This window comes from Dasypus novemcinctus, chromosome 4 (assembly GCF_030445035.2).
Source record: "Dasypus novemcinctus isolate mDasNov1 chromosome 4, mDasNov1.1.hap2, whole genome shotgun sequence".
Classification (NCBI taxonomy): Eukaryota; Metazoa; Chordata; class Mammalia; order Cingulata; family Dasypodidae; genus Dasypus; species Dasypus novemcinctus.
The window spans coordinates 60,072,633-60,097,304 of NC_080676.1; the positions used below are offsets into that span (position 1 = coordinate 60,072,633).

The 24,672-nt window shown below is 41.6% G+C and overlaps 1 protein-coding gene and 1 long non-coding RNA gene across 2 annotated transcripts in view; one reads left to right on the forward strand and one right to left on the reverse strand.

Annotated features, from left to right (window-relative positions):
• The first annotated feature begins 694 nt into the window (after nt 1–694).
• LOC131278223 (uncharacterized) lies at nt 695–2,426 on the forward strand. Its single transcript, XR_009185504.2, has 3 exons — nt 695–797; nt 1,567–1,618; nt 2,114–2,426. It is a non-coding gene; the product is annotated as an uncharacterized lncRNA (long non-coding RNA).
• Nucleotides 2,427–10,131: 7,705 nt separating this feature from the next.
• The window catches only part of EHHADH (enoyl-CoA hydratase and 3-hydroxyacyl CoA dehydrogenase), a 64,342-nt gene continuing 49,801 nt past the window's right edge, over nt 10,132–24,672 (reverse strand). Inside the window, exons 6-7 of the mRNA XM_004473734.5 lie at nt 18,091–18,432; nt 10,132–13,028 (exon numbers count right to left, since the gene is read on the reverse strand). Of these exons, the coding sequence (XP_004473791.2) occupies nt 11,767–13,028; nt 18,091–18,432 (1,604 nt within the window). The 3' untranslated portion in view covers nt 10,132–11,766. The remainder of the gene's footprint in view (nt 13,029–18,090; nt 18,433–24,672) is intronic.

Below are 24,672 nucleotides of genomic sequence, written 5' to 3' on the forward strand. Positions count from 1 at the left end.
TTTTCACCTACTCATATTGCCTATTGTTTATGAAACTGGCCTACATCACATCACAAGCTGCAGGAACCCACAGAACATTTTGTCTAAAGTTATTTAAAAAAACAAAGGTTTTTAGAGAACTACTCTTGAAAAAATGAAATATATTACCTACCCGGAATTTTTAGGAGAACTCAGCAGCGCCATCTGGTGGTAAACGCAACACAAAACCTAAAGAAGGGCTGAAGGGGGAATTCAGTTAGAATGCTATTGCCTCAGGCAAGAGATAATAATAGCTTGTACCCCAGTGATAGCAGAGAAGGCAGTGACAGGTGGTTATATTCTGAATATATCTGAAGGTAGAACCACAAAGATTTGCTAATGGATTAGATGTGGGGAGTGAGATGAAGAGAAGAGCCAAGGATAACATCAAAGTTTTTGTCCCGAGCTACTGACAAGATGGAATTGCTCTTTATCTAGAATGGGGAAAGCTGCAAGCAAAGCCTGCTTGTTTGTTTGGGGGTGGGGAGTCAGGGGGCGGGGTGGGTAGACAGAGATCAAAAGGTCAATTTTGTACTTGTTAAGGTTTAAACATTCATTAAACTCCTAAATGTAGATGTCAAGTAGACAGACAAGTCTAAAGTTCAGGGTAGAGTTCTAGGTTGAAGGTATGAATTTAGAAGTTTTCAGTCTGTAGCTATGAAACTAAATGAGATCACTAGGGGAGGGGATATAGAAGAAGCCCAAGGCCTGCGCCCTGAGTCCCTGGAACATTTAGAGGTGGGGGAGATAAAATACTAGCAATGGAGAGTAAGAAGCTGGTGAGTTGGAGGAAAATCAAGGGAGTGGTAGTATCCTGGAATCAGGTAAACCAAGGGTTTTAAAGAAGCTAGCATGATCAATAAACCAGGTAAGATGAGAATCAAGAATTGACAATCAGATTCAACAATAAAAAAGTCATTGGTGGCCCTGACGAAAGCAGTATTGGCAGAGTGGTGGGGACAAAAGTCTGACTGGTATAGGTTCAAGGGAGAATGAGAGGAAAAGATTGAGAAACAATGGGAATAATCAGTGTAGAAGTTTTGCTGTGACAGAAAGAAGAAAAGGTGCCAGAAGATGGAAGGGAAAATGGAATCAAGATTTTTCTAAAACAGGAGAAAAATTATTTTTTTCAAGTAGGCTTTATTATTTACACATTTACATAAGAATACATGTGTTATTTACAGACTTCCTAATTTTAAGAACAATGTGAAATGATCAACAAGATCACATCAGATTTCGCGGGAGAAAAAAAATTTTAAGGGAATTTTTTTTTAAATGGGAGAAATTATAACTTGTTTATATGCTGATTGGAAAGAAGCCATAGAGAGGGGGAAGTGGATGAGGCAGAAGAAAGAGGAGAGAATGCTGGAACAGGTTATTTGAATAGGTGAGAGGGGCTGGGATCTGGTGCACAAGTGGAGGAGTTGAATTTTGATATGCACATGAACAGTTCATTCCTAGAGAGAGGAGAGAAGCAGGGAAGTGGTAGATGAACTGCTGGTGGATCCTTGTGGAAGTTCTCTTCTGATTGCTTTTTTTTCCCCTCAGTGAAGGAAGCAAGGACATCAGCTGAGAAGAAGAAGAAGAGATTTGAAAGAAGGTATGAAATAGTCACCTAGAGGAGTGGGGGAATGAATGGACTAGGGAAGTGTAGGAGGATGGCCTCCTGGAGGATAGTGGAATTAATTTTTTAACAATCTCCTCCTTCTCTGAATTTCGGTACTAATGTTCTATATTATTCATTCAGTACTGACACGTTACATTCCATTATTGCTTATCTGTTTTTGAGGGTACTATCTCTCTCTCTTTCTAATCATACCTCATTTGTTTCCAAAAAGATTTTGAGACAACACCCATGCAATAGAGAATGACTTAAAACTACCTAACTGAAAGCTTTAGGAAAGGCGAGCATATATGTGTGGTCCAGGGCTTCTGAGACCACGTCGGGAGGTCTGACTAATTATGGGGTGCAATGTGATCAAGTCCACGGAGTTATTCTAACCAGGACCCCATCCTCCAACTTAGCCTCCATCACTGTAAAGGTGATATATTTGTCCCCGTAGTTACTTTGTTTTAAATTTCTCACCTTTTTCAGAAGCTGGTTGGGGAAGCCATTCATTGAAGAACCCCTAGGAAACCCCAAGAATTTAGGCTAAGAAGATGAGGCTAGAGAAGATTTTTGCTGATGCAAATGGTAAACTCTAGAGGAGTATGTGTGTGGGGGGATTTGGCAAGTTGAGGAAGATAGGGCATCAAATATGAAGATGTTCAGAGCCATTCAAGGAGGAGAGTTGAGGTGAGGAGGTGTGACTGGGAGTTATGGGCTCCATGTAGTGACTGATGGAAAGAGGGATAAAGGTCTGGTGAAGGAACTACTTTTGATGTCTACAAGGCAGAAACTGGGTATTGGATGCTATGGTGCACTGCCCAGATCCCTCTTCAGTACCAAGACAATTATTCCTCCAGCTGCTGGCAGTGCTAGCTTTGGGAGAAGCTAAGGACCCAAGTTTCTCCAGGGAAACAGCTTCGGCTGAAGGTTCATGCCTTCCAAGGCCACACCTCCCTTCCTGGAGGCAGCCCACATCCAAAGGCAAGTCAAGAAGAGGGTAAAAGTGCCGTGCCACGCAAGGGTGTCCCCCGCGTGGGGGAGCCCCACGCGCAAGGAGTGCACCCGTGAGGAAAGCCGCCCAGCGTGAAAAGAAAGAGCAGCCTGCCCAGGAATGGCGCCGCCCACACTTCCTGTGCTGCTGACGACAACAGAAGCGGACAAAGAAACAAGACGCAGCAAATAGACACCAAGAACAGACAACCAGGGGAGGGGGGGAAATTAAATAAATAAATAAATAAATAAATAAAAAAAGAAGAGGGTAAAAAGGCCCAGTCCCCTTGTCTCAATGCAGTATATCTCTGAAGGGCTGCTGGAGCACCAGAGGTCCCCATGGACTGGCTGAAGCCCCAGGTGCACCCCCACTGCAGCTCAATCCTGCTGCCTTCACACCTTTATAGGTGTCTTACCCAAGAGCACTCACCATGGACCTCCTGCATGGAAATCTCTCCCTCAGAGTCTGTTTCCTGGGAAACTGGCCTATAGCAGGTGCTAACAGAAGTGGTCCTAGGAAGCAAACTGTAAAATGGCATTTTGAGCTGGATCACCAACCAGTCAGCTGGCAACGAGGACCTACTGGTGGTAGGTGGAGTATTGATAGCCCAGTCATGCTGTAACTATGCGAAAGTTAAAACTTTCACCAATGGAGAAGCTGGGATGGGAAACCAGTAGAAGCTGAAATAGGACCAATATTTCAGGCATTTGAGGGGTTTATAGGGAGTTATAATTGCATGGAGCCAGATGACTCTTGCTGGGGGCTATTGCAGCACTAGAAAAAAACAATGAAAGGTGTGAAGGTGATTAATTACCAAGGTAAGATGAACTGTGAAAGTCAGAGGGTTTCCCTGGTAGCATATGAAAAGACTCTCATCTCCTGTGTAGTCACAGGGCAGTAAAAGCAGAGGATCAGATCCATGTCTAAATTATAAAGAAAGCAGAGTTCCAAGAAGGTTGAATTTTCCATCTTAGTAAGTCTGTTATGCCACCTTTAGGGCCTTGATTTGGAAGTGGGACCCTGTGACTTGGTATGGGGACATCAATGAATTTCTCAATCCTCAATGAAATCAATGAAATCTCAAATCCTCAGATACCCCTGAACCCTTCGGACCTTTAGAAGTGGCCCGCTCCTCTATGCTGAAGGCTTGTACTCCCCCTTGCCACAGAATTATACACCCGGAAGTGGTTAAAATGGCAAATGTTATGTTATATATGTATTACCTGAAGTACAAGTGTTGGCTCTGCCATTTTTTTGTTTGTCTTTGCTTGCATTATTGGTATTACTTTGATGTACTGTCTTTCAAGGAGTATTTTATGGGCACTTTCTTTCATGGAATCTTTTGTGAGGGTTCATTTAGTTAAGCTATATGATTTTGTCTGAATATCCACCCACCCTAGCATACATAATTGCAAAGTTTCTCAGTATGCAGAAAGCGAATGAAAGAGGGAGAATGCCACCATCAATCCCTCGGAATTTTGGAAATCACCCTTTCCCTCAAGATACCTTTTTTTTTTTTTGAAGGAGGTACCGGGGATTGAACCACATCTGCTCCCCAGTGAGAGTTGGCTTTTTCAGTTGATTGTTGTTTCCAGGAGGCGCTGATGATGGAACCTGGGGCCTCGCACATGGGAAGCAGGCACTCGACACCCTGAGCTACTACCTCTCCCTCCAGGTACCTCATTTTCCCCCTCCCCCTCCTCTGCCTTCTGTATTTGCTGTGTGATCTTCTGTTTCTATTTCTCATTTTGTTTTCTCTTCTTGCTTTTCTCCTCTAGGATTCACCGGGATTCAATCCTGGGGACCTCCAATGTGGAGAGAAATTCCCTGTCACTTGCGCCACCCCCTTTCCTGGTTTCTGTTGCACCTCGCCTTGGCTTTCCCCTTCATCTCTTTTTGTTGTTGTGTCATCATCTTACTATGTGACTCACTTGTGTGGGCACTGGCTCGCTGCATGGGCACTTGGCTCTCCATGTGGGCACGCAGCTCGCCGCATGGGCACTCGGCTCAGCAGCATGGGCACTCTGCTCGCTGCACGGGCACCTGGCCTGCCATGCAGGCCCTGGCTCGCCACGTGGGCATGCTTTTCACCAGGAGGCCTCAGGGCTAGAACCCAGGTCCTCCCACATGGTAAGTGGAAGCCCAATCACTTGAGCCACGTCTGCCTCCCTAGATACCTCATTTTTTACATTTGGCTGAGATGGAACCTGGTGAGGACAATGGTGTCCATCTGCACATTAAATATTAAAATAGACTAATTTCTTGTTTTATACAAAGAAAAATAGCAACATTAATTCTAATATTTTTGGTCTGGACTTCTCTGGATTTTCTTTCAGACTTCCTCGGGCAGGGGCACCCCATCTTGGAGATCTTTGCTCTAGTGAGCAGAATGTTCATGTGGCCAGATTCACCACCTCCCTTTTGGTCAGTGTTGAGAGATACTGTTTCTCCAATTACTCTCCTTTTCCTTTCTGCCATTGTTGACTCACCTTTCCTTCTGACTTTCTTTGTGTGTGTGTTTTTAAAGATTTATTTATTTCTTTATTTCTCCACCCCCACCCCCCGTTGTCTGCTCTCTGTGTCCATTTGCTGTGTGTTCTTCTGTGCCTGCTTGTAATCTCATTAGGCAGCTCCAGGTACCGATCCTGGGACCTTCTAGAGAGGCGATCATTCTCTTGTGCCACCTCAGCTCCCTGTTCTGCTACATCTATTGTCTCTTTTCTGTGTCTCTTGTTGTGTCACCTTGTTGTGCCAGCCCTCCATGTCAGCCAGCACTTCCTCATGGGGCAGAACTCCCATGGGGGGGGCACTCCCTTGAGGGGCAGCACTCCCACATGAGCCGGCATTCTGCGTGGGCCAGCTCGCCCCACAGGCCAGCTTGCCTTCACCAGGAGGCCTTGAGCATTGAACCCTGGACCTCCTATATGGTAAACAGGGAACCCAACTGCTGGAGCCACATCCGTTTCCCTGTGTTTTTATCTCAGTTAAGTACCAGTCAATTTGAGTTCAGGTAGTCCTGTGAGATTATTTCCTACTAAATCAGGGCTTCTTAACAAGGGGTCAATGAGCTTGAATTTAAATTTAAAAACCCACATTCTTCTTGTGGGGACATGTTGGTGCAGGTGTGATATATTTACTAAATAATACACAGTATAGTGTGGACTTAGTAAGGGGTCTGTGGTTTTCACTTGACTGGCATAGGGGTCGGTGGAACAAAAAAGGTTAAAAACCCCTGTAGTAAATGCTGACTTAAAGGCCTAATTTCATATTCTTAGTGGGCATCTCAATGAACTGCCTACAACAATTATACATGAAACATAAGGTAAAATTTATGAGCAATTAAACATCAAGTTGGAAAGTAAGACTAAATTGGACCTTTCTCTATCAGACTGGCCTCCCAATATTTTTTTAAACAAGAAATTCTGTTTAATGGAACTACAGCAGTAATTCTCAAATCTCCCTATGCATCAGAATTACCTGTGACAGCAAAGCAGACTTGGCCCAGGGGATAGGGCGTTGGTCTACCGCATGGGAGGTCCGCGGTTCAAACCCCGGGCCTCCTTGACCCGTGTGGAGCTGGTCCACGCGCAGTGCTGATGCGCGCAAGGAGTGCCATGGCACACAGGGGTGTCCCCCACGTAGGGGAGCCCCACGCGCAAGGAGTGCGCCCTGTAAGGAATGCCGCCCAGCGGGAAAGAAAGTGCAGCCTGCCCAGGAATGGCGCTGCCCACACAGAGAGCTGACACAACAAGATGACACAACAAAAAGAAACACAGATTCCCGGTGCCGCTGATAAGGATAGAAGCGGTCACAGAAGAACACACAGCGAATGGACACAGAGAGCAGACAATGGGGGGAAGGGGGATAAAAAAAACACAATTAAAAAAAAAGGAATTACCTGTGACACTGAGAAAACCAAAAACAAAACAAATAAAAAACCCACTAACATTAGTTGGGGTAGGTTTAACTGTAGGTAATTAATGACTTACACAAGAGGGGCTGATTTCTTTCCTGCATAAAGGACTGTTGGAAGGCAAAGTGGCAATTCTGCTCCATGAAGTCCTCAGGGTCTCAAACTCTATACTGCCCTCCACTCCTATCCCTAGGACATGCATGGCCCTTGTCCCCTTGGTGCAGTACAGGGGTGGGACTCCAGCCATCACATCTGTGTTCCAGGCAGCAAGTTGGAGGAAGCAACAAAAAAGAAACAGGCAAAGGAAGAACATCATCTGACTTTTTTTTCTTAAAATTTATTTTTTATTTATTTCTCCCCCCCCCAGTTGTCTGCTCTCTATGTTCATTCGCTGTGTGTTCTTCCGTGACCGCTTCTATCCTTATCAGCGGCACCGGGAATCTGTATTTCTTTTTGTTGTGTCATCTTGCTGTGTCAGCTCTCTGTGTGTGCGACGCCATTCCTGGGCAGGCTGCACTTTCTTTCGCGCTGGGCGGCTCTCCTTACGGGGCGCACTCCTTGTGTGTGGGGCTCCCCTACACGGGGGACGCCCCTGTGTGGCATCAGGACCTTGCATGGGCCAGCTCCACACAGGTCAAGGAGGCCCAGGGTTTGAACCGTGGACCTCGCATGTGGTAGGCGGACACCTGAACCACTGGGCCAAGTCTGCTTCCTCATCTGACTTTTAAGGAAGGTTACCAGCAGCTGCCATGTGACACACTTATAGTCCATTGTATAGAACTTAGTCACATGTCCACAATTTGATGTAAGGGAAGATAACAAATATATTGTGTATTCTGGACAACCACATGCTCAGCTAAATATTGGGGAATTTTTCCTACAGAAGAAGAGAAAAACAGACACTTGTGGACTGCCAACTGTCTCTGCCCAAATTCATAAATTGACAAATCTCTAGGCCTCAGCTGGCTTAGGGAATCCAAGTGCACTTATGATTTAGTTGGAGATTTTGCCCTCTCCCATCCTAAGGCCCTCACCTTATGGCTAGAATTAACAAATGCTCTGTGTTCTCTTAGAAAAGATGGAATAACCCTAAGTACACAAGATGTGCACAAGATAACATAGTACCAGCTTTGCTCTTGTCATCTTATCAGAGGCTTTCAGGCACTCATCCTACCAGGCTATTTTAAGTTTGCTGAAAGAGAACAAATAAATATTGCAATTGAAATGCCTTGAAATTCTTTGGACACTAAAAGACCTGCCCATCTCTCCCATGGTCCTTTTTCTCAGGATGCTACAAAAAACGAACAAATGTAACAAAATAACAAATGAACAAACAAATAAAAACATTAAGAACAGACAAGATATTTTTCTAAAAGTTTGGTCCCACTAAAGACAACAATCTAATTGAAACCCCCTCCCCTCCACCTTTTTTGTTTAGAAAATCTAATTTTTTTTTTTTTTTTTTGTCTAATTTTGTTTAGAAAGATACATATAGCAGTGAACAGAAGAAAGAGCTTTGGCTTGAAAGCTCTAGATGGAGTGCCCTGAAAACAACACTGGGTGATGCGTGGCTCTAGGAGTTGTTTCTCTGTGAATTATTCCTAGGTGAATAGCACCCCTTTGGACATAGTATTGAAAGGTGTCTCTGGGGTTGTGTAATGCAGCTCTCCTGCCTAGAATCTGCATTACCTGTCTGTTAAGCTCAACAAATACATAAACTGGCAAAGTAAACAGATGGCACTGACAGTCCCAAGAATAGTCCAGGACAATTCTGTTCTTGCAGAAAGCTGTTTTTAAACATAGTCCAAATAATTTTATTTAGATTAACCTCATCAGTGACTACTAAGAGGATTCAGATGATTGAGTGAGCTTGTTTATTTTAGAAACAAATATAAGACCCTAAAAATTTCAGGTACCTATAATGCTGTGGAGTATGATTTACATAAGCAATTCTATAACATTATTTATTAATCATGGGAGTTTACGATCCCTCACTTTATCTCTCATGCACACCTGTTCCTACTGCACATTAATAAATAGCAACTGCAGCTGCACAGGGGTTTTACTGATTCAAGGAATATCATTAATCTCATCTTTAAAGCTGGCATCTTATGGCAAAGCTTAGGGTTCTAAGCCAATTAACATTGGAATACTTTTTCAAAAATGTCATTCACAAGTTGTTTTTTTAAAGATAGTTTTAAAATTAATGACAACAAGAAAAAATCAGCTTTTAAGCAAGTGCATTTTCAAGGACGGGATAGGATATCCTGGGAAAGGTTTCATCAATATTAACTTGTATTGTAGGTAAGACCCAACAAATTGGAATTCGTTTTGCCTCCTTTGATAAAAAATAAGAACAAATGGACATATTTCTTTTCCTCTATTTCTATATCGAGTTTTGGTCCTTACCCTTTATTGGGTCATAGACACTTCTGAGACTATGATATAGGATAGGGTACCCCTTTTAAGAAATGTGTTCAGATACACATGCATCAACTTTAGCATACGATTTCAGGGGTTAATGACTCATAAAATCTATTCACGGACCTTCTAGTTTCAAAACCCCAATCAAGAGGCTAGAGTGAAAATGTGTTTTAAGAACTTGAAATAAAATCCATTCAAGGTTTGTAAAAGAGTTAATGCATTCTTTTTTTTAATTAATAATATCAATTTGAAAATAAGTCACTGTGAAGATAAAGTTCCTATTTTCAACAGCCTGTACCATTGATGTCTTAATTTAAAAACCAATTTACATATACCAAATGTAAGATATGGACTGTAGTTAGTAGTAATATATATATATTTTTAAAGATTTTATTTATTTCTCTCCCCCCACCCTAACCCCCTGTTGTTCCCTGTGTCTATTTGCTGCATCTTCTTTGTCCGCTTCTGTTGTTGTCAGCGGCACAGGAATCTGTGTTTGTTTTGGTTGCGTCATCTTGTTGTGTCAGCTCTCCGTGTGTGCGCGCCATTCTTAGGCAGGCTGCACTTTCTTTTGCGCTGGGCGGCTCTCCCTATGGGGCGCACTCCTTGCGCGTGGGGCTCCTCTACGCGGGGAACACTCCTTGTGCGCATCAGCACTGCGCACGGGCCAGCTCCACACGGGTCTAGGAGGCCCAGGGTTTGAACCGCAGACCTCCCATGTGGTAGATGTACGCCCTAACCACTGGGCCAAGGTTCGTTTCCCAAGTTGTAGTAACATCTTGATGATGCTCTTGCATAGTTTGTAACAAATGTATCACAACAATGCAAAGTGTTGGTGGAGGGGTGATGTATGGGAGCCCTGTACCATGGTTATGCATGTTTATTTTGTAAGTTCACAACTTTTACTATACTTCTTATTTATGTATGTTCTTGTATGAATGATATGCTTCAATAAAACATATAAATTAAAAAACCCAACTTATATAAAAATCCATCAATATGCACCTCAAAAATTATTCTAAATTGAACTGCATTTCTAGGCACACTCTAGGGCTTTCTTATCCACAATGGAAAATTTATCCATTCATTCTAGATTTCCATATCAGAACTTTTGATAATTTTGCTTGGGTTTGCTGGTGATAATACTGTGAAACAGTTAATTTATATCACACTGAATGACAACAATTTCACTTTTATTTATTTATTCATTCATTCATCCCTCCATCCATGCATCCATTTAACAGTTTTACTGAAATATAATTCACATACCATACAATTCACCATTGAAAGTATATAATTAAATGATTGTGCAATCATCACCACAATAATTCTGGAACATTTTCATCACTCCAAAAAGAAACTCCATATCCGTTTTCAGTCACTCTCCATTCCCCACTGCCCCACCCTTCCAGGCCTGGGCAACGACTGATCTACTTTTCTGTCCTTATAGATTTGCCTATTCCAGGTATTTCTTATAAATTGAATGATACGATATGTGGACTTTTATGCCTGGCTTCTTTCACTTAGATGTTCTTATGTTCATCCCTGTTGCACAGCATGTATCAGTACTTCCCTTTTATTGCTGAATAATATTATAGCATATGGGTGTATCAGATTTTGCTTACCCACCTATCATATGATGGACATTTAAGCTGTTTCTGCTTTTTGGCTATTATGAATAATGCAGCTATGAACATTCACGCACAAGTTTTTGTGTTGACAGCCCCTTAATTTTTTAGCACACAAGACACAAAAAGTAAAAAGAGAACTCTTACAGTTATAACAAAATTATACAAAATTGCTTCTGCAATCATTTCAGCTTTTTCAAGGTTGAACCACTTCCATTTCTAACATTACAAAGGATTGTTATGACAAGGAAACTGGCATCATTACTCCATCACAGAGTCAAGAAAGCCTAGAAGGTTAGACGTATAAGATCCCTTCTTACACTGTCAACAACTTATCCTTTCTATTACTTCTCCCTGAAGAGAAGAATAGAGACAAGGCTGTGGGCATCGATTGGTCCTGCAACTGTGCACATGCAGCCGGGCCAAGGACAGCAGTGGTGTGTGGCGCATGGCTTGCCAGGCTATCCTGCGTTCCCCATTTTGGTCTGCAGCCCTTGATTCCCTCACCAGTTTTCAACTGTGTTTTGCCCCCAACTTCAAAACTGTTCTGCTTTTGACATCCGGCCTTTCTTTGGGCAGCTTTTCATGCCCAATCACAGAGCCTCTTACTGCTGGCCCTGCCAACCTTCTCTACCCCACCTCCGAGAGTATGGACTGAACTTCACCATAGGCTTCCATGCTGTTTAACGTCCCTCTGGACTCTAGATCTGCCTACTGCTGTCAGATGGCACAAGAAGCTCAGGAGGTACTCCATGTGTTTGTTGAATGAGTGATCCGTTAGATATCCCATTCAGTGAGCTGTGTGTGAGGCTGAAAGAAGCAATATGAATTTACGACTTAGATCCATTTATCATTTTTTAACTTATGACAATTCCTCATTGATCAAAGTACTTGGGAACCACCAGTAATTTGGGGGCTCTCTCCTTAGCTATCATGGTATTAACACAAGTTTACTAATTGGAATTAAAATAATTTATCTGTTAGGGACAGATTCAGAGGCAAAGAAGCACATACCTAAAGATTTGACCCATTAGAATCATCAGACAGAAGACCCAAAGAGGAGGTTTAAGCTATTTTTTTTTGCTTTGTATTTCAGAGCAATCTTATTCTGGATGGAATTTCACTGATATTCGGTGATCATTATCTAAACACCAGCATGTGATGCGTAACATAGAAAGCTGAATCACAATTTACTGCTGGGGGGCCCCACCAAGCCTTGCCATTCTTTCAGAGGAGGATTTCCCTGGGAGGCCAGTTTTTTCAGATAGTCACTAGGCTCGAGTTGGGGGATATCGGGATTCTGCCTGTAATATTTCTGCAACTTCTCTAGCACTGTGGGAAGTCCCAATGTCCAAGCGTAGAACATGGGCCCACCCTTGTGCCTTGGCCATCCATACCCATGTAAATAGATAACATCAATGTGCTCTGGGCTAGGAGCCATTCCTTCTCCTAAGATTCGGAAACCTTCGTTGATGAGTGCATATAAGCAGCGCTCAAGGATCTCATCCTGGCTAATGATACGTGGTTCAATGTGATGGGTTTCTCTGTAGTGCAATAAAAAGTTGGAAAGCCAAGGATCAGGTTTGTGAATCCTACCCAATGGTTTGTCATATTGGTACCAACCCTTTCCTGTCTTCTGGCCAAATCTTTCTAGTTCACAGAGTATATCTGGAATTGGGCAATATCTCCCATTGCCTCGTTTTCGGGCAGGAGTTTCTGGAGGCAATGTAGGTCCAGTAAGACCTCGCCCCTTCCGAGATTTCCAACCCACATCCAACCCAGCAAGATCAGACACTCTAAAAGGTCCCATTTTAAGACAAAACTCTTCCAGCACGTGATCAATCTCCTCTGGCTTACTGCCTTCCTCCAATAAGAAGTAAGTCTGATTGTAATAAGGCATCAACATTCGATTCCCAACAAATCCAAAACAGTTGCCTACAACTACTCCAATTTTGTTAATCTTTTTTGATAGGCTCATAACAGTGGCAATAGTAGTAGGGGAAGAGTACTGACTGGGGATAATCTCTAACAATTTCATGACATGAGCTGGTGAGAAGAAGTGGGTACCAATGACCAAGTGAGGACGATCAGTGGAAGAAGCAATCTCATCAATGTCCAGGGCTGAAGTGTTGCTGCACAAAAAAGCTTCTGGCTTGCATATGGCTGACAATTCAGCAAAGACCTGCTTCTTCAGGTTCATTTCCTCAAATACTGCTTCAATGACTAAATCTACACCACCCAGCTCCTTCATAGATGTAGTTAACCTGGGTTTTGGTACTGACCAAGTGTGGACATTCTGTTGCATTTCGGATGCTTCCTTTTCCAAGATTAAGGTTATTGACCTGTCTGCAATTTCCAGCTGCTTCTTGTCTGACTCTACAGCAATCACAGGTATCTTGGCTCTTGCAAGAGATATGACAATGCCTCGGCCCATGGTTCCCAAGCCTGCAAATAAGAGTGAAGGAGAAAAAGAGTGATTCAGTGGTACTGGGGACTGGAAAATTTCTCGCTGGATATAAGGCATCAGTGGCACTATGACATTTAAAGAGATTAATTCAAGGAACACAATGGATTGAGTACTAGTAATGCCTAGGCACTGTGTAAGTGCTTCAGAGGTTATGAAAATGTATCAGAGGTGGTGGACTTGGCTCAGTGGTTAGGGTGTCCATCTACCACATGGGAGGTCCGCGGTTCAAACCCCAGGCCTCCTTGACCCGTGTGGAGCTGGCCCATGTGCAGTACTGATGTGCACAAGGAGTGCCGTGCCACACAGGGGTGTCCCCCGCGTAGGGGAGGCCCACGCGCAAGGAGTGCACCCCCGTAAGGAGAGCCACTCAGCGCGAAAGAAAGTGCAGCCTGCCCAGAAATGGTGCTGCACACACGGAGAGCTGACACAGCAAGATGATGCAACAAAAAGAAACACAGATTCCCATGCCGCTGTCAACAACAGAAGCGGACAAAGAAGACACAGCAAATAGACACAGAGAACAGACAACAGGGGTGGGGAGGGGGAAGGGGAGAGAAATAAATAAATAAATAAATCTCAAAAAAAAAAAAAAAGAAAATGTATCAGATTCACACACACACACATACATAAACACACACGTATTAGAAAAAATGAGTTTAGCAATGTTGTAGGACACAAGATCAAATACACAAAAGTGAATTGTATTTCTGTATACTAGCTATGAACAATTTGAAAATGAAATTAAGAAAATCCCATATACAATAGCATCAAAATTAATAAAGTATTTAGGAATAAATTCAACAAAAGAAGTATAGGACTTGTATACTAAAAAAACTATAAAATACTGTTGAAATTAAAGAAGTCCTAAATAAATGAAAGGATAACCCATGTTAATGAATCAGAAGACTTAATATTGTTAGGATGGCAATACTCCTCAAATAGATGTGTAGAGCCAATGAAATCCCTATCAAACTCCCAATAGTATTTTGTGGAAATTGACAAGCTCATCTTAAAATTCATATGGAAATGCAGTGAATCCAAAGTAGCCAAAACAATCTTCAAAAAACAATCTTGGAGGACTCACTCTTCCTGATTTTAAAACTTATGACAAATTTGCAGTATTCATGACAGTGTGGTCCTGGGCATAAGAATAGACATACATCAATGAAACAGAATTGAAAGTTTAGAAATAAACCCATATATTTATGGTTAACTGACTTCTGACAAGTGTACCAAGACCACTGAATGGGTAAAGAATAATCTTTTCAACAAATGATGCTGGGACAACTGGATATCCACATTCGAAAGAATGAAGTTAGACCCCTACCCACCTCACCTCCTATACAAAAATTAACTAGAAATGGGTCCTAGACTAAATGTAAGAACTGAAACTACGAAACATCTTTGATCCACTAGAAAAATGTTTGCTTCTTGTTCCTGCAACCTTAAGCTCTTCTGGTCTTCAGGTCTTAGTGCCAAAAGGAAGAGCACTTCCACCAGGAGAACAATAATTCCACTGAACTGGAAGTTAAGATGGCCACGCCCGCCGACTGTTCCTTACTGTCTGCCAGCTAAGAATGTTTTTTATATTTTTAAATAGTTGAAAAAATCAAAAGAAGAATATTTTGTGAAACATGAAAATTACATAAAATTCAAATTCCAGGGTCCTTAAAGTTTTACTGAAAAATGAATGACTATGGTTATTTATTTCCATTTTGTCTAAGTCTGGTTTTACACTCCAATGGCAGAGCTGAGAATTTCCAACAGAGACTGATTGGCCCACAAAGCCTAAAATTTTTATCTGGCTCTTTATGGATAAAGTTTACTGACCCTTGCCCTAGAGAATGGAAGAGCCACTAGCTGGAAGCAACCTGGGTCCAAGAATGATCTGTGGAGCAAGCAAGAAATAAATGTTTATGTTAAGCCACTAAGGTTGTTGGGTTACCGGTTACAGCAGCGGTGTTAAATACCTTAGCTGAACACATTGTGGATGAAACATTACTCTTCCATACTTCATACTGACTGTCTTTAGGGATTGGTTTTGAGTACTAGTTATTAGTAGTGAGATAAGTGATTTAGTTGCTTTGGAATAAAATAATTTCATTTAATTTTCCAAATTTATTAAACATCTGCATTTCACCCAGTAGCAATAAGGCTCAATAGCTCTCACTGCTATAGCAATTTTGTATTCCCTAAATTTAGCTTGGGTAAATACTAGGAGGTAGTGTGGAGTTCCAACTGTGGCCTTCTATCTCTTAGTCCAAAGCCAAATATAAAGTTTCTAACATTGTAGAAATTATGATTTCACAGGGAAGGTAAGGAATACCTTACCCACAGAGCACTTATGCGAAAGTGCTGTAACATAATGTAGGTGATAACTTAGACCCGAAGCCAGATAGGGAAGGAAAGTGCTTATATTTCAAAGCAGGTCTGCTGTGGGTGGACTACAAATTAACTCCCAATCTAAATTACAAAAGTGAACCAGATTAATTACTTATAGAAGTGTTCTAGCTATAATTTCAGATTTTTTTTTATTTCTATAACTTGACACTTGTCATTTAATCATTGAAATTTAAACATGCATGAAAACACAATTTATGTCTTTTTTTTTTTTCAAAAATTTCTTAACTCCTCAATTCTCCTCTCATACTTTATAGTCTAAAAATATTCAAAACTATCAGGCTCAAAGACTAAGCTTTTCACTGTTTCACTGTTTGGTTTTTATATTCTTATATGTACATATTATACTTATGATGCATTTAGTTTCCTAATTTTGCCTCATAAACACATACAGACAATAGCAAGGAGTCCTACTCCCCTATCAGATTACTACCTTTCACTGTCATGGAATTAAATCTTGTCAGGAAATTCTTCTTAAAGAAGTAAACAAAGAATAAGGGATGCTTTAAATACTAGTTGTAAAGTTTTGGGTCAACTGCATTCTACTGCCCTCCTCCGTATGATGGCCCTGAGAGGTGGGAAAACATGAATTTGCTCTGGCACTGATTTGAGCTGTGTCTCCAGCAGGGCTTATAGAAAATGCATAGTTGGAATCATCCAGAATTGGGATTTTACCAGGAAGCACGGTGAAGGGCAATGAATGATGGAATTTGAGGAGAATCGGGAAGTGTGGCTGAAGTAATGATTCTGGAAATTAAAGATGAATAGACAAGAAAGTAAAGATAAGTGAGGCTGATCAAATAATGGCTATAGTCAGAATAATCGACTCAGAGACATGGAAGGATGTAAGGTGGTGATGAAAACACAGGATGTCAGACTTGAGAGGTGGAGAAATACTCAAGGGGATGACAAGGGATATGGTGAATTCAGGAATGTGGGTAATGGAAGTGAAGTGAGGCAAAGCCACTGGCTCTGTGGAGGCAAAGGAATCAGAAGCAAGGGGGCTGGGTGAATTGTCCACCCAGGTGATGAGGACAACCAGAATGGCTGCAGGATTTGGACTAAAATGGGTTACTAACTGTGAGCCAGGTACCAAAAATGTCAGCAAATGAGGAAGAGCAATGAGTGATGAGGCAAGAGAGGCTGGGTGGCAGGACCACAAAGGAGGGTGTCCTGAAGAGGAAGTGACACTGGGGTCCCTGGAGGGTGGGAGAAGCGGTAGTATTTTCTGGAGAGGGCTGCAGAAGTAGCCCACAGGGAAAGTCAGGGTTCAGTCAGGAGACAGAAGATGGAGCTGTTGGTGAAGAGGATGAGGATGGAGGAGGATTCCAGAAGGCACATGAGAGCAGAGGCAGCCTGCATCAAAAAGGTGAAATGCAGAGCAGTGTGGGGATATACATGAAAAAGGGGGTGAATGACCAAATCGTATCACTTTATTTTTATCTACATTGTCTTCTATATTTTCCATAAGACCTTTCAAGTATTTACAGAATGATGTGGGTATACTTAAAAAAAAAAACCTTCAATCTGTTAATCACCATATGCCAGACACAAGCCTTTTAAAAAGGCTCACAACAAGGAAATATGGAAAGTCTCAGCAATGGTTGACAAACATGATACTGATAAACTTAACTTTAGATATTGTTTTATATTAATTATCCTTGGCTTGAAGGAATAAAGGAAAAAAGAAACAGGTCAGTGCACAACAATTAGAATAAATATTGGTGTTGCTAAAATAGAGTACAAAAAGAGGAACAATCAGTGTTCCTGGTCAAACCATTCATCCACTGCTGAAAAACTCAGATGTAAACCCAAAGAGCCAGGACTGGAAAAAGCACAACGTGTCTGTATTAGAGATAGACTATGTTCTACCAAAATTTGACTGAGACAATGAACAGACTGAAAAGATACAGAGTGAGCTCCTTGCCTCCAAGTTGGATTGGTATTAGAGATACACTATGGACCTCCTCCACCTCAGAAAACCGTACATAAGCTGATGCATATAACATTTTTGCTTACCATTTCAGGGAGCTAAAAAATCCCCCCAATTCTACCTCTGAGCCAAGACTAAGAGCAAGTGAAGCTAAGGAAAGAGGCCCAGAAGAGCCAATCAGGTAGCTCGCTTCTGAGGAAAGAAGACATTTCGTTTGGGAAAATTCTGGGGAGGAAAGTAGGAGAGCCACTGTTACAGGGTTCAGATGGACTTTAGGATAGTGGTTTTAAACCAGAGAAAGTGAATGGATCCAGGGACCAGAAAGATAGAGCCTTGATTCCAAATGCCTACTGACAAGAGTGAGAGGCCACACCTTGAATGTGGTACAATAATAATGATTACTAGGAAATCCAGGAGTAGAAGATTCATATGGGAAAGAGGTAGAGATGAGTAAAAACTGCCCAGAGTCTGCAGGCAGGCAGATCTCCACACCACTCCATTTATCAGCTCATTGTTGCGTAGCATCTCTGGACCTCATAGGTAAAATGAAGACAGTGATTTACACCTTGTGGGCTGGGGTGAGAATTAACGTAGCCAACACAGGCAATGTGCGTACCATGGAGCCTGGCACTGGGTGGCCATCAGCAAATGCAATCACTTTACACGTGTCGATTTGGAGACTGACAGTTACCATCCCACATTCTTACCAAGAACGCCAACTGAGGAGATGGGCCTTGCCGATGCTGTTTTCCAAGAAGCGCCGGTGGGGGTTGACCACTTATTTGCATTTCTCTCAGCAAAGAAGGCATATTGCTGGGCTCTAGCTTGCCCTGATTTCTGCAGATACATAAACAGCTCCTTCTCATTCTCGATGCCCACCTCATAGGGATGCTGCACGGCTGCCTGGACTGCACGGACACAAGCCTCCTTTGAAAGGTGCCCAGGGTACTTCTGCCGCACCTTCAAAAGGGCTTCGTTTAAGATGGCGTCCACGTTGGGCAGGATTGGAACTGGCTTGTTGTAAAGTCGACGGGATTCTAGAGACTGACCTGAAAGGAACAGGAAAGGCAATGAGACTTTGGAAATGTTACTTATACAAAGGGAATATACAATCATATATAATAATAACTAGTGTAAAATATTGATGCTCTGTTCAAATTCAAAGTAGAAAATAAAATAATATTCATCAAGATATTTAACGTAACGCTAATATCAAAAACCCTGACATCTTTGCAATTTAGTTCTATAAGATAGAATTCAATAGATTTAAAGCAATTTTTTTAAAAATTTTATTTTATTTATTTTCCCCCCTTCCCCTCCTCCCACCCTGCTGTATTTACTGTCTGTGTTATCTTCTCTTCTCATTTTTTCTCCTCTAGGATTCACCAGGATTCAATCCTAGAGATCTCTGATGGGGAGAGAGGTTCCCTGTCAATTGTGCCACCTCAGCTCCTGGTTTCTGCTGCACTTCACCTTGACTCTCCCCTTGCCTCTCTTTTGTTGCGTCATCATCTGGCTGCATGACTCATTTGCATGGGGCACTGGCTCACCATGCGGGTACTTGCGCAGGCACTCGGGGAGGCATTGGCTCACCACGCAGGCACTTGTGAGGGCACTGGCTTGCTGCGCAGGCATGCTTTCTTTTTTTTTTTTCACCAGGAGGCCCCAGGGATCAAACCCAGGTCCTCCTATATGGTAGGGAGAAGCTCTATCACTTGAGCCACATCCGCTTCCCTAACGCAATTTTAAGTTACCTAATTGAGGCATAAAATGTACATTTTTCTTTTACTCCAAGACCAAGGCAATTTTATAATAAATTAAATGTTAACCTGTCAGTGAGTTTGAAAAAAATATTTCTGAGTGATTAATATTTAAAATTCAAAATAATCTTAACTTTATTTCTAATAATAACAAGAACTTTTAAATATGTAGAAAAGATTTACTGATACTGACTCAAGTGTAGGCATATGATTAATGGAAGAGAACTCAGAGTGCACAAAGAAACTCTTACAATTATGGTCAAATGGTTTTCAACTAAGGTGCCAGATCAATTCAATGGGGGCAAGGAGAGTCTTTTCTACAAATGGTACTGCGACAATTGGATAGCCACATGCAAAAAAATAAATTTAGATCCTCACCCAGCACCATACTCAACAACTAACAAAAAATGGATTGTAAGTCTAAACTTAAGAGCTAAAAATATTAAAATTTCTAGAAGAAAACAGGAAAAATCTTTCTGACTTTGGGTTAGGCAAAGTCTTCTTATATATAACACTAAAAACACAACACAACAGAGAAAAAAATCAATAAATCGGACTTCATCAAAATTAAAACCATTTGCACTCCAAAGGCCACCATTAAGAACATGAAATGAAAAGCTATAGATTAGGAAAAAATATTTGTGTGGCAGGCAGAATAATGGCCCCTCCAAGATATCCATGTCCCAATTCCATGAACCTGTGAATTTATTACCTACTAAAGCAAAAGGGACTTGACAGATATGATTAAGGTTAAAGACCTTGAGATGGGGAGATTATCCTGGATTATCCAGGGGAGACCAATCTAGTCGAATCCTTAAAAGCAGACAGTCTTTCTTAGTTGAGCTGAGAGAGAGTCAAGGGTCAGTGAGATTTGACTTGGGAAGGACTTGACCTGCCACTGCTGGCTATGAAGATGGAGGAAGGGGACCAAAAGCCAAGGAACGCAGCCGCCTCTAGAAGGCAGGAACAGCCATCAATTTACAGGCAGCATGAACATAGGGATCTTGGTCTTATGAGATGAGGAACTGAATTCTACCAACAACATGAAAAAGCAGGAAATGGATAGTCCTTTAGAGCCTTCTGAAAGGAATGTGGCAGCTGAAACCTGGATTTTAGTCAGCTTACCAGACTTCTGGCCTAAAAAACTGTAAAATAATAAATTTGTATTGTTTAAGTTGCTAAATTTGTGTAATTTACCACAGCAATAGGAAACATAATTTACAAACCAAATATCTAATAAAGCACTTATATCTACAATATAAAAGAGCTCTTGCAATTCAAGAAGACAACCTAATTTTAAAAATAGGTGGGAAGCGGGTTTGGCTCAACAGATAGAGCATCCGCCTACCACATGGGAGGTCCAGGGTTCAAACCCAGGGCCTCCTGACCCATGTGGCAAGCTGGCCCACGTGCAGTGCTGATGTGCGCAAGGAGTGCTGATGTGTGCATTGAGTGCTGTGCCACGCAGGGGTGTCCCCCGCATAGAGGAGCCCCATGTGCAAGGAGTGTGCCTCGTAAGGAAAGCTGCCCAGCGTGAAAAAAGTGCAGCCTGCCCAGGAATGGTGCCACACACACAGAGAGCCGATGCAGCAAGATGACGCAACAAAAAGAGACACAGATTCCTGGTGCTGCTGACAAGAATATAAGTGGACACAGAAGAACACACAGCGAATGGACACAGAGAGCAGACAACTGGGGGGCGGGGAGGGGAGAGAAATAAAAAATCTTTAAAAAATAAATAAATAAATAAAATAAAAATAGGCAAAAAACTTGAGTGGATATTTCACCAGAGGATATATGAATGGCTAAAAACACATAAGAAGATGTTCAACCCCATTAATCATGAAGGAAACGCAAATTAAAACCACAATGAATGTGATAGGCAGCTTCTAGATAATGGATATCATTTCTGAGATCAGACTGCAAAAGACTCTGGTCTTGCTCACTCTCTTTTGCTCTCTGACGTGCTCACTCTGATGGAAGAGCCTTGAGCTGCTCTATGGAGAAATCTATGTGGCAAAGAACTGAGGGAGGCCTTTGGCCAACAGCTAGCAAGGCACTGAGGCCCTCAGTCCAATAGCCCATGAGAAACTGAATCCTACCAACAACTGCTTGAATGAGCTTGAAAGCAGATCCTCCCCAAGTCAAGCCTTGTTACCAGTCCCAGCCAGCACCCAAATGCCCTGTATGAAATCCGAGGTCAGAGTACCTAGCTAAGCCACAATTGGATTCCTGGACCACAGAAACCGAGGCAATAAGTAATTGATTTTTAAGCCAGTAAGTCTTGGAGTAATTTGTTATGCAACTATAGTTAACTAATACAGACTCATTAGGGTGATTATCATCAAAAAGGCAGACAGTACCAAGTGTTGATGACAAAGTAGAAAACTAGAGCCCTCATACATTGTTTGAGAGAATGTAAAATGGTGCATTCACTTGGAAAACCATTTGGCAATTTCTTAAAAAGCTAATCATAAACTTATTGCTCAACTTAGCAATTTCCTTTCTAGGAATCTACCCAAGAGAAATGAAAACATATGTCCATAATAAAACTTGTAAATGAATGTTCACAGCACATCATTCATAACAGCCAAAAACTGGAAACAACTCATTGTCCATTAACTGATTAATAGATAAAGCAAATGTGGTATAGCTATCCAATAAAATACTATTCAGTAATATAAAGGAGCAAAACTACTGATAGGATATGCTGCAACATAGATGAACTTCAAAGTCAACATGCTATCTGAAAGAAGCCAGATACAAAAGACTACTAATTATCTGATTCCATTTGTATTAAATGTCCAGAAATGGCAACTCTTTTGAGACAGAAGAATCAGTAGTTGTCCTGGGCTGAGGTGGGAGTGGGAGGCTAACTGCAATTGGGAACTTTCTGAAGAAGTAGAAAGTTGCTATTAACTTTTAGACTATTTTTGGCAAACAGCTCTAAACGTTTTCTAAAACTGTATGATGGTGATAGTTGTATAATTTTCTAAGGTAAATGATGCCGCAGGAAAGCTGTTAAAATACCTAAAGATAAATTGATGAAGAAAAGTACAAGCCCTTTAAGAAGATAAATATTTTATTGAGGAACATAAAATATGACCTTAATAAAAGATACCATGTTCCTGTATATAAAAATTTAATAGTATAAAATATAATTATTTTACATTCACACACACTTAGGTATACAGGAAATCCTTTTTTTTAAAAAATCTATTTATTTATTTATTTATTTCTCTCCACTCCCTCCCAACTCCGGTTGTCTGTTCTCTCTATTTGCTGCATTGTCTTCTTTGTCCACTTCTGTTGTTGTCAGTGGCATGGGAATCTGTGTTTCTTTTTGTTGCATCATCTTGTTGTGTCCGCTCTCTGTGTGTGGCACCATTCTTGGGCAGGCTGCACTTTCTTTCGTGCTGGGTGGCTCTCCTTACGGGGCGCACTCCTTGCACATGGGGCTCCCCTAAGTGGGGGACACCCCTGCGTGGCAGGGCACTCCTTGCGCGCATCAATACTGCGCATGGGCCAGCTCCACACGGGTCAAGGAGGCCCGGGGTTTGAACCACGGACCTCTCATGTGGTAGACGGACACCCTAACCACTGGGCCAAGTCCGCTTCCCTATACAGGAAATTCTAACCAGAAACCTTATGATTCTCTTTTCTTTTCTTTCAATAACTCAACACACTGATTCTAATGTTTGCATGAAAGAATAAATGTGTAACAAATTATGGTTACCAAGACTTCAGCTATGCCAGAAACTGTTCTCTAAAATTGCTACCAACTTTTCAGGAATAAACTATTACATCAAAAATATAGGGTGGTGGACTTGGCCCAACAAAAAAGAGACACAGAGAAAAGACAATGAGAGACACAACAAACCAGAAAGCTGAGGTGGCTCAAGCGAGTGAATGCCTCTCTCCCATGTGGGAAGATCCCAGCATCAGTTCCTGGTGCTTCTTAAGAGGAGACAAGAAGAGAAGACAAGCAGATGCAGAAGAACATGCAGTGAATAGACACAGAGAACAGACAGAGAGCACAAGCAGCAAGGGGGGGTGGTGAGAATAAATAAAATAAATCTTCGAAAAAATAAAAATATATATTCAGAATTACTCCTTAGGTTTTACAGGTTTTCAAAGTGTATTTCTTATATAAAATCCTAGGTAGTTTTAAAGTCTCTCAGCTGTACCTATGTAATAAAATGGGCAGAGTCAGTGGGCCGGCACCAGCATTAGCTGCCCAGGAAAATCAGGATGAGAGGAACCACTAATTGGTGATTTAAATATGCTTGAAATTGAATTTTTTCCTAGACCTGCCCATATCTTTTTCTTAATTCTATGAGACCTTTTAAGGCAGAAGAATAGTCACATTTTTATAAAAATAAGTGAATCATACTCTTCAAGGAAGAAAAAGGGGTGATTCTTTTCTTTCCTTCCTCCCATTAAACTGAAAGGAAGAGATTTTCTCTGCCTAGGATAAAGAGAGACTCAACCTGCAGGTCACAGAAATGGTTTCCTTAGGCATAAAGGGCTCTCTTCTGTAGCCCTGATAGTAAGCTGTGTCCTTCACAGAAGCTTGGCAAGGACAGAACGACTGCACCTTGACAGGCTTCAGGGAGGCACCAAGAACTCTCGAAACATGTGAAAAAGGAAACTCAATTTAGACACGTGCTTAGGCCGCCTATGTGAGGCAGTCACATTGCTCTTTTGAAACATGTTTATATAAATGTTCAAAAAAAGTAAAAATAAATTACAAGGAGCAAAAGACCGATGAAACAGCTAAGTTTTTTTTTTTTAAAGTCACAAAATCCAAACGAATAAAAAGATCATTAAAGTTAACCACAGTCTTCAAAGGCAGAATTAGAATTGCTAAAAATGGCTAACGCGGCCTAGAGCAGCCGCACTAACACCAGGGTTTGCTACAGCGATGAAAACAGAGCGCTTACGTTCCTAAATGAGGCCCCCAGGTCGATGCTCCTTGTGCCCTCCCAATGTGAGTGGAGGGACAGTGAGCCGAGAGCCCGTAGGCTCTTAGTCTTTGAATAACAGCAGATACTTTAAACTTCATGCCAGAAACATGACGTGGGGACAGTTCTTACTACGTTTGGGAATAAGCAGTCTGTGGCCACATGCAAATTCAAACAAATAGCATTTAACAGGACCCTCCTTTCCCCAGTTTAGCCAGAGAAATCTAGATCCATTGCACTGCAATAGTCTGGGAGGTGTCATGAAGCCAATTAACTTCTACAGTCAATTCGCCAGGGTATATCTTAAGTTTGTAGAGAGATCTGCAGCTACTTTCCAAATTACATTTTTTTAAAACTTTTTATTCTCAAAGAAGCTTTAGATTACATGTTATATCAAAATTATAGGGGATTCCCAAATGCCCCACTCTCTCGTCTCCCACACTTTCCCACATCAACATCTTTCATTAGTGTTGTAATTTGTTACAATTGATGCGCACATACTGAAGCACTGCTACTAACCATGGACTATAGTTTACATTATAATTTACACTCTGCCCCACAAAAT